At 48.6% G+C, this 10,337-nt stretch overlaps 1 protein-coding gene across 1 annotated transcript; it reads left to right on the top strand.

The window, feature by feature from the left end:
* The first annotated feature begins 932 nt into the window (after positions 1-932).
* On the top strand, positions 933-9,390 carry LOC128808789 (extracellular tyrosine-protein kinase PKDCC-like). The gene is made up of 7 exons (XM_053980327.1): positions 933-1,451; positions 1,617-1,739; positions 3,887-4,158; positions 5,277-5,356; positions 5,451-5,555; positions 7,005-7,181; positions 8,536-9,390. Exons 1-7 carry the CDS (start codon positions 933-935, stop codon positions 8,637-8,639), a joined length of 1,380 nt encoding a protein of 459 aa, XP_053836302.1. The 3' UTR covers positions 8,640-9,390.
* Positions 9,391-10,337: the final 947 nt, after the last annotated feature.

Below are 10,337 nucleotides of genomic sequence, written 5' to 3'. Positions count from 1 at the left end.
CACCCATTTGGCTGGTGTTTCAGGCTGCTCAGTGAGGAGAGTTAACTGCGTATTGCCTAAATTAGAAGCAGACAAACTGCATCTGCCTTTGCCCTAAGCTAACCCGGGATTTCTGCACAGCAGAGCCCGGTGCAGAAGTGTGTCTAAAACCAGTGACAGAGTCGCGGCAGGGACCTGTCCTGCTTCTCGCACCCGCGTCGGAAACTCTTTCCTGTCCCATGCAGGTACACGTGTGTCACAGAAGGCAACCCTGAACTGTGTAACCACGCCGATAGATCTGACCGCCTCACAAACAAATGATAAAAGTTGCGTTTTCTGCCTGCATTGGCTGGCTTTGCTGGAGGATGGGTTTGGTTTGATTTTTTTTTTTTTTTTCCCTAGAAGAAATTCCAATTCCGTGCTTAGGCAGTGTATTGCTGATTCAACCTAGTAGGGTTTATCCTTCTAATAAGAGAAACTGTCAGTGTTTGCCCTTCTTAGAAACCTAACCTGAGAATTTTAAGCGGCAGGGAAACGTGATATCCCAGTTCTCACTGATATTAACCCTTCGTACATCCCTCGGCTGTAATCTGCGGTACCCTCTAGCAGGGCTGACGAAATTCACGCCCGTGAAACCCGCGTGTTCTGCTATAAACGGCCGTCGTCGGAGCGTGGCCGGGTGTCCTCGGGGATGTGCCGCTCGCACCCGGCAGCTCCGGTTCCCACCCCGGGCCACCTCCTCCAGAGCCGCTAAGGCTGCGCCGCCGCCGCCTCCCCTCCTTGGGCGGTCCGTGCCGCCGCTGCCCCGTGCGCCCGCGGGGCCGGGCCGGGCCGGGCCGGCGGGGTGGGGGCGCCGGGGGCCCGACACGCCCCCTCGGCGGCGCTCGGCTTCCCGGCGCGGCGGAGCGCGGGCGGCAGAGCGGCGGGAGCCGGGCGGCGCAGCCCCGCTCTCCATGGCGGCGGCGGGGCGGGCGCGGCGCGGAGCTCGGCTGAGCGCGGCCGCGCTGCTGGCGCTGCCGGCCCTGGCGCTGCTGGCGCTGCTGGCGCTCCCGGTGCTGCCGCCCGGCCGCGGCGGCGGCGGCGGCGGTGAAGCGCAGCCGGGCTTCTCGCCGCCGCTCCTGCTGCCGCCGGGCTTGCGGGAGGAGCTGCGGCAGAGGCGGCGCGACCTGCGGCGGCTGGAGGCGGTGGCGGGCGGCGGGGAGGCGGCGGCCACGGCAGGGCTGGGCTGCGGCGACCTGAGCCGGGCGACGGCCGTCAGCGTGCTGGGCTGGGGCTTCACCAAGGTGGTGGCGCGGGCGGCGCTGGCGGGCGGAGGCACCGTGGCCCTCAAGTCGGTGCACGGGGCGGGCCGGGAGGTGCGGCGGTGCGTGCAGCGGTACGGGGCGCCGGCCGGCTGCCGCCGCCTGGCCGCCTACAAGCTGCTCAAGGAGGTGACGCTGCTGCAGCGCCTGCAGCACCCCGGCATCGTCAAGGTACGGCGGGGGGCTGAGGGAGGCCCTGCCTCGGCACGGCGGGACGGGGGAAGTGTTGCCGGGGCTGAGCCGGTCCGCCCGAGTGCCCGCGCTGTCCTCGGGCGGCCGAGATCTGTTGGCATTGGCAGCGACATCGACCCGACCGTGGATTCTACTCTCCCGCAGCTGCACGGCCAATGCTATGACAACAGCGGAGATGCCGAGCTACGGGTCACAGCCATGCTGGAGCTGGGATCCCCGCTGGAGATGATTCAGCTCCTGCAGACCCCCTGGGAGGAAAGATTTAAAGTAAGAAAACAAAGCGAAGGAGTTTTTTCGGTAGCTTTTAGACCACAAACTGGGCAAAGCGGCGAAGAGCCGGTGGTGACCGCTGGGACAAACGGGATTCTCCTGGTGACACTCTGTTTGATCTCGCAAATTGTCTGTAAATCGTTTCCTTTTCATTCCTTTAAAATCACATTAACACAGCCGTAGCTTGGTGTCTCACGGTTAGTTTCTTTCTCCATAGAGCGGGTGTTAAAAGAACTTCATCTGGGAGGAAATTGACACAAAATCGTACTTGGTGCTGGGGCGGTGGTTAATACCTTCGATTACACGATAACGTTCATTTTGCCTCTATATTGTCTGCACACACACACACACACACACACATATATATATATATGTGTTATATATATATATGCAGAAGGGCTTTGGTCAGGATGCCCCTTGGCAAACCGAGTCTGACTTGGGAAAGCCACATCACCATGCTCCGCATCTGTGGTTTGCTGTTACCTGTTCTAGGCAGCAAGCTGAGCAAGCTGACCCTCACCACGTGTTTGTGTGGTGTTTCTGATTTTGGCCCTTTAAGGAATTATTGTAGTAAAATCGCTACTAAATTGCTTTCCTCCTCCTGTAGGTGCTAGAATTGCAACCCTTCTAGTGAGATCTGCCTCATCTCCTAGGCATCCTGCACAGGGACCCATATGCTCCCCAGGAATATAAATGACTTGTGACATGGCACTTACTTTGGTTATAGGTTGTTTTACAGTTTGCCTCAAGGGCTCAGTTGGGGGTTCAATACTAGTTGTTTGGGTGCCAGGAGGAAAAAAAAGCATCATCTAAAAAAGCATGGGTATCTTAGTGTCAGCAAGAAATGCTTTGGGCAAAATAAAAGCACAACAAAAGTCCTAAAATAAAATTTCTGTCTGCATGTGGTCGTAGATGTTGAAGGGGAGCCTTGCCATCTGAGCCAGAGGGGGAGTGTGGCAACTGTTCGCTCAGCTGTGAGATGCAAAGCTGGGATTCTTATGATTGCTTCACTAAACTAGTTAAAATAGCATCAGAGCTTCCACAGTCATTTCTCTTGGCTTGGAGTGTTTTACTTTCTTCAATTCCATGCTAGCTTCTACATAGCTTTCCTAGCTCATCTTCTTAAGCGTGCCAAAGTCCTCTGTAAGAAACCCATGATGCTGGATTAGCTGGTGGTAAAGTTTGGTATGGTGGTGTTAGAGATTTTAACAATCTGCAGAAGACACTAACTCAGAATTTACACTGGCACTGTCTAGTCCTATTTCCTAATTAGGGTGTCTAAACATACGGGATTCCCTTGTTATGAGCCACATCAGATACCAGGGATTGTGCGAGCTGTTCCAAGGGAAAAAACCCTTGCTCCTGCACAGATCGCTATCGGCAGTGGCAAGGGGTGACGTGGAGCTGCCTGGCACACCTAGCTGAGGATACACTTTGTCTGATGCCAGGGCTCCTGATACTGAATGAAAACTGCTGCAAAAAGCTGTTTGAGCAAAGTGCTGATGCAGTATAAATGCACTCCTCAAGCTCTAGTTTGTTTAAAAATAATTTACCAAGATTTCTGCTGGGTCAGGTATTGTCCAGCCCTTCCCTGCTGCCAGAAAGCTGTCATAAAAGCAAAAACACTGGCAATAAATACATTGCAAGCCTTGACTAATTCTTCAGAAGCATGATTGTGTGCCCAAATTTATACTGCTGAAAGATGCAGCAAGGCATGAATCTGGTATTAATGACCATGGAGCCTCAGTCTGTCTTGAGCAGCATGGGGGAAGGGAGGGGAATCTATTAATTTTATGCCAAACTGGGAAAAACCCTTCTGATTTCAGCTAGCAAATCAATATAGCTCCTGAAACATGAAGGCTGCTATTGTTTTCCTCACAGCTTTCTCCTCTAGCTCTTCTAACTGCAAATGTCTCTTTTTGTGTACACACATTTTTAAAAAATGTTGCTAAACTACTTACCAGTCAAATCCTGTGGCAATGTTGATAATAAATATTGTAGCATACATATAATTACCTTTTAAGTTCTGTATGCCTTTTTTCCCTTTTAATTTAATTGAATGCCCTACCCTTTGTTCTATTTCCAATTTAATAGCTGTTTTTCATCTGTTTTTTTTCCATGCATATTCATCTTCTCTTTCTCAGATTTGCTTGAGTCTTGTGAAACTGCTGTTTTACTTGGCACATTCCCCCCTGGGTTCAATAGCCCTCTTGGATTTCCAGCCAAGGCAGTTTGTTATGGTGGATGGAAACCTAAAAGTGACAGACATGGATGATGCCAGCACCGAGGAGCTGTCTTGCAAGGAAGATAATGACTGCACACTCGACTTCCCTACCAAAAGTTTCCCTCTCAAATGCTCCATGGTTGGGAAATGTGAAGGAATAAATGAAAAGAAGAATCTGTTCAATGCGTATCGGTATGTCCAGCTAGATGGGGGAAGATTTGGGGTGGTTGAGCTCACGCCCTGCCTCTAGCACCTTGTTCTTCTTCCATGTGGTGATTCCTCTCACCTCAGTCAAAGGGTAGTTAAGGATCACTTTGAAGCAAGTTATTTTCCTTTTAAGGCAGGAAAATAGTGTAGTTGTTGTCTGGTGAGAATGAAGGCATCTTTCTTCTGCTGCTCCCTTTTCCCAACGCCCTCTAAAAACCTGCCCCAGAGCTTGCATCTGTAAATTTGCTGTTTGCCAAACAAGCCCTGGTGCTTGATATCCATGGGCTGTGCTTGCTGAAAGCAGTGGCAGTGCAGGCTACTTGCAAAATCCCACCAGCTTTGAGTCCTGTTGTTGGGACCAGGCTGGCCAGTGCTTCCCTTCATCTCCAAATCTCCCTGTGGGCTCCTATGGGACAGCAATGGAACAGGTAACAGGCAAGGGGCTGAGGCTGCTGCAGCACTTCACGTGGGCCATCAGCTGAAAATGCGGGAATTTTTCCTGCACCACTGATGCAGGTCACATCCTGGAAGGAAGCCTTGGCAGCTGGATATTTACACAGACAGACTTAGTAAGGGAGCTTGGATTTCCAGGATTCAGTGCTAAAGGGTAAATCCCTGCATAGATTATTGCAGCCTTGCAGTAGCACTTGTTTCTTGTGCACTTTTTCCCTAGGACAGGAATTTTGTGGAACAGTCAGGAAATGAGTCATCCTGGCTTTTCAGGGGCAATAAGAAGGTCAAACCTTTTCAGGGCAAGAGAAAGATCTTGTATGAGTCTTCTTTTATATAGTTTTTTTTTTGGTTTTTTGGTTTTTTTTGGTAGGAAATACATTGCTTAGTATACAAAAATGGCCCAAGGGGAACAAGGGGGAACTTTATTGCATGAAGCTTTGCAAGGTAGATTTCAGGCAGCAAGGACCAGGCTGTCAGCCCAACTCACAGCAACCATCTGAGGCACCAAGATGTGCTCAAACATAACTTTGTAACCAAAGCAGACTTACTAGTTGCATATGGATAATCAAGTCACGGGAAAATGTAGACAACTTAATCACCAGGGAAATGAAGGCACTGTATTCTAATCAGCCTGTGGGATTTTTTTGCAGGTATTTTTTCACCTATCTTTTGCCACACTCTGCACCACCAGCTTTGCGGCCCCTTTTGAATGATATTCTGAATGCAACAGGTATCAGCTAATATTCATAAACTTCTTTATTAGAAGTCTCTAAATGGTATTTCATGGAATTGCTTATATTTGTCATATTTTTCCTTAAATGTAGGTGATTTACGATATGGAATAAATGAAACCCTGAGAGCTTTTGAAAAGGTTTTACATCTGTACAAGTCTGGACTCTATCTTCAGAAAAGACCTCTTCTTTTAAAAGGTAGTTGATTTTGAATGCTCTAAGTAACTACTGAGGGAGCGAGACACTTGGTAACTGATCAAATTCTGATCTTCCCTATGTTTATAGGCAGTTAATAGTCACTAGAAAAAGCACCAAAAGTGTCTTTTTTTGAGCAGGCTTTTGTTCTTTTTTCCATGGGAGCTATGCATGGTTGTACTGCTTTGCAAAGTAAAAGCAATGCAGACAATCTGCATGTGCATGTGTTTGCACTGCTTCTAAATACTCTTCTCATAGTGAACATCAATGTTTCAAGAGAATGTATTTGGGATAACAAACTGAGTGGCTCCTGTCTTGGGATATCCTTATCCTTTGGGCCAACAGGTCCATTTTCTGGGCTGATATTCAAACTTCCCATTTGACTGTGTGGCTTCTGTCTGCTGAGCACAGGTTATTATGGAAACATAGAGTGGGCAGGTGACAGCACCAAGAGGAGTGTGGCAGGGTACCTGGAGCCTTGGTGCCCTCTAAGTTCCATTTCTCTGATGATCATTCTATTGGATCTGTTGATGGATAAATGTGCCATTATGAGGTGCATTCTTCCGAAAAGGACCCATTCAGTGATAGAGATGAGGCTGACCAGAAGGAAGTTTCAAAAATCCAGTGGTTACTGTGGCTTGTGTTTTCCTGAGCATTAACATGAGGTGGTGGGTGATTGTGGCTTGCAGAAGGAAATCTCTTTACATGTGAAAGAACTATAATTTGCACTGTTATGAACAAAGATATCTGGTCATTTGCATGGAAGGACCAGCAGCTTTAACAGGAATTACTGGTATTTTCCAACAACACCTGTCTATTGGCTTCACACTGTGCCAAAATGATCGCCATCCTAGAGGTGTGGGAAGGTGGGGAAAGGCTCTTAGCAGTCAGTGAACAATAGCCTGAACAACACCTGCTCAGGCTTGTCAGGTCTTTTGTCAGGAGCAGGATCTGGCCTCTCTTTCCCCCAGTGGGGTTCCTCAATCTCCTCTTTCTGTGGGTGGCACCATGATGGGTGGGTCAGTCTGTGCCCCATGTAGCTTGGTGCTGGATCTGTGACCAGCTTCTGCTGTTGAGGCTGGGGTGTAGGAGAGGCTATTTTGAGGTTGGCTTTATCAGGGAAAACATGGAGGGCCTGTGGCTTTGCACAGCAGCCTCCTCCTCTTACCCACCCACCCCTGTGTTGGCACCCCTTTCCCTTCACCCTTGAGACCTCTGACTCCTCTCCTACATCTGTGGGGGATTTGCTGTCCTGTGCTTTGCTGCAGAACCAAAGAGCAAGACCTGGGTTTCTTTTAACTTTGCAGCTCCACCTCAGTCCACCTTGGCAGGTCACTTCAGTCTGTCAGTGTTGCAATTCTTTTAAGGGTTTTACTGATTAAGTGTGTAGTGTTACTAGTCTCTGAAAGTGCACCTGGAGTGTTTCCCTAGCCACCCTCTTTCTGTCCCCAGACTACATCTCCCTGAAGGGTTTCCGAACGGTGGAAGGAGAAGGCTACAAGTGCTGGCCCTCCTACAGCCACCTGGGCTGCCTGCTGTCCATTCACAGCGCCGAGGAAGCCGCTGCCATTTGTAACTCCCAGCTGCAGTGTCAAAGCTTTATTGTCACCCAGCACAGGACGTGGACAGGTGAGCTTGGGCAGTGTGACACGGTGCTGCCACGTGGTGCTGCTGCCTTCCTCCATTGTGCCTTGAGCCTACAGGCACATGTAAAAGCTGCCTTCCTTATTCTCACGCTCAGATGGCTGCCAGTGTGGGCATCCAGAAATCCCCTGAGTGTTTGTAAGGAGACACAAAAGCAATTATGTTCTCCCTCTGCACCTTTTTTCCTCTACAAATTTTGCTCAGGACTGCCAGGTATTGTTAAACACTTACTCATTTCTTTCAGAGATGGCTTCACTTTTGTGTTAGGCTAAACAATCCCTGTGGTATGTATAGTTTGAAGAGCTGTGGGGATTTTAGAGATGAAAGAAGCCATGTAAAAGAAGGTGGTAACTATTGTTATAATTAAAAGAATCATAGCTTACAAGTTGTTATCCCCTTTATCAAAACTAAAGCCCCAAGCCAAGGGATTTCCAGAATGTCCCTGTAATTAGCTCTGATTATAGCCTCTTACAGTTAGCATGTTTTCAGAATTATTTTAAATTATCTCATTTAGCTGACACTTCAAGCGTGGGCTAAATTGTTTCTTGAAGTAAAACACTAAATCAGGTAAATGAGTGTTTTCACTCACAATGGTGCTAAAGAATCATGTTTTTTCAGTTCACATGACATTTTAAAAAATGCTCTAAACTATCAAAAATGCAGCTTTTCTGAGGGCTTGTGTGCAATTGGCATGTGGCAAACTAGTTACATAAGAGTGCTTACACAGATGCAATATAAATCTCTTTGAGCCACCAAGTTTCACAGCAGCAATGGATTGTGTGAGTTGTGCCTAACACAGCACATCTGGCTTCCTCACAGGGCAGCTGTTAGTGCTGTGTGTAGTGCCTGCCTGGAAGGAATCCTGCTTGAAACCACGGTGAGGATGCAGGAGAAGCACGTGGGACAGGGACCCTTTCTGCAGTGCCTTGCTGGGTGCTGATCCCTGACATCCTGCACCATGCCTGAGGTCTTTAGCGGTTCCTTTCCTGACTTTTTTCTTCCTTGTAGTTTCATGGCTCAACTTTGCAGCCAAAGATGCCAGAACTGTGTGGCTGAGATGCCAAGTGCCTGAGTTTGCCAGCTGGATTAATGAGAGCTGTGGGAACGTGCTGTTCTCTCCTAGGGCTGCTTGGTAAAGCAAAGCAACCCCTCTGGGGTTGGATGATGCATTCCTTGTGCACACATCTGGAATTTACTGGGAGTGTAAAACACATCTGTGGCAGGGCAGAGTGACCCTCCATTCAGCAAGCAGTGTGTTCCTGTGCCTTTTGCAATAAATAGCATGGCTCAAGGTGAACATCTCTCCTCTATTAAACTTGCATTTTTATTTCCTTTCCAGGACGCCCACTCGCCTCATTTCAGAGTAGCTGGACAGATTTAATACCGGATACTAACGCTGTAGTCTATATTAAACGTTCGGCTTCCTCAGGGGAAAGACTTTAAAGACAATGAGATCACATAAAATGATCCTGGGAGGAACAAACTGCTGGGGAGAATTTCATCTGCTGGAAAGAATGACATATTTTATTTTGCTTTGGGATGGGATCTCCCTGCCAGCTCAGATAGAGTCAAATGCTGCTGTCTCCTTGATCAAAGCTCAATTTTCTCATTGCTGCTCCACTAGCTTCTTTTCTGTTCCCACACTGCTGTTCCACATAAATGGTCTCAGTTTTAGTCAAATGTTGCTTGACTGTGCAATACTTAGCTTTGCTGCTTTGGCCAGCTTGTCAGCCAAGAAATAGAAATAGCTGCAAGGGATCCAGCTTGGGTAGGCTTAGTTATTTCAGTGACCTCCAAAAATCTACAGATAATGCACTTTGGAGAAGGCAACGGCTCTTTTTGCAGCTGCAAACTGGGTTTTCTTACTACTGCAAATATAAAGGACTGTATTTCAGTGATGAGGTCAAGGTTGCAGGGTTGGGATCCATAACCAGAGGTTGATGATGGGGGTGGTCCTCCAAGGAGGGTCCTGATTCAGTTCCTTCCAGTGCAGGGGAGGAAAGTGGTGTACAGGTCAACACTGGATCCAAATATCTGGGTGTTTGGATGCGGGATTTGGGGTTGATCCTATGTGATTTCTAATACCAGCTCCCATGTATCAACCTTGAAGGTTTTTCTCTGTTACTTTCCATGAAAGAGCGAGACATTCAAATTATTTATATGTAAGGTGTGACTTTCTATGATAAAGAATGACTGTTTATTCCAAGCATGCTGTGAGAAGTTTTTTTTCTTTAATTGCCTAAGTCTTTACTGTAACCAAATGAAATGCCAGTGTTTCCTACCTTCAGCTCACCTAGCATCGTTACCCAGTCCTGAGGCCAACCTGTGAGTGCTCCAAGCAGTGTATGACTGTTCCTGAGCCCCCTCAGACACTTAGGTCTTGAAGGACACTGTGGCTGTACTTGCAGGCTTCTGAGCATAGAGGAGACTGTGTGGTCTCAAGAGCCTCCTGCAACTGCCCTTTGCTAAAATTGTAGATGTGGCCTCTGAAAAATAGCTGGGGTTAGTATCATTTCATATTGTGAGAGATGACAGTGTAATGTGCCACTGCTGGGAGTTCCTGGAGGCAGTGATTATCCAGGACCTCTTCTGTAGCACTGTCGGGAGAGCCTAAACCACCACTGACCCCATGTCTCCTAGGGAAGGTCCCTGGCTTTGTGCAGGGGAGCCACGCTACAGCCTCTGCGTGATGCCACATTGTTTTCTGCTTGTCCCACACCGGAAATTACAGCTTTTGGGACACCGGCAGCAACATGTAACCATTTCTGTGTGGGACCTTGTGGCATCTGGGCCCCCCTGGATTGAAGACGCTGAAGCTCTTGCCTGGAGTCGTGCTGTGTTTTTGATGGTCTCTCCTGGCGTTTCCTTGCGCAGGAGCCCACCTTTCAGCTCGTTAGTACTCGATTAACCGCAGCAATGCCTTTGCATGGTGTCTTTCTCATGCACTGGAACCCCTGCTGCTTACTCCGGGCTGGAGGACTCCGATAGTGATATCAATTAGTGAGAATTCCTGGTTAGCACAGCAAGAAGGCTCTTGTGATGACATTGCTGCAGGCTTTGTGACAGCAAGGCTTTTTAAATGGACAGGGACAGACCCCTCTCTCCATTCCAGCGGGTCCTGTGGAAGTTGAAGGGAAGGTC

Source organism: Vidua macroura, chromosome 6 (genome assembly GCF_024509145.1).
Source record: "Vidua macroura isolate BioBank_ID:100142 chromosome 6, ASM2450914v1, whole genome shotgun sequence".
NCBI lineage: Eukaryota > Metazoa > Chordata > Aves > Passeriformes > Viduidae > Vidua > Vidua macroura.
Note: the sequence above shows the minus strand (reverse complement) of the source record. Positions and strands in the feature narration are given on the sequence as shown.

Coding starts and splice junctions, on each gene's coding strand:
- LOC128808789 (XM_053980327.1), top strand. CDS start 933: ATGGCGGCGGCGGGGCGGGCGCGGCGCGGAGCTCGGCTGAGCGCGGCC. Junction 1,452..1,616: donor AGCACCCCGGCATCGTCAAG/GTACGGCGGGGG, acceptor ACTCTCCCGCAG/CTGCACGGCCAATGCTATGA. Junction 1,740..3,886: donor CCTGGGAGGAAAGATTTAAA/GTAAGAAAACAA, acceptor TCTCTTTCTCAG/ATTTGCTTGAGTCTTGTGAA.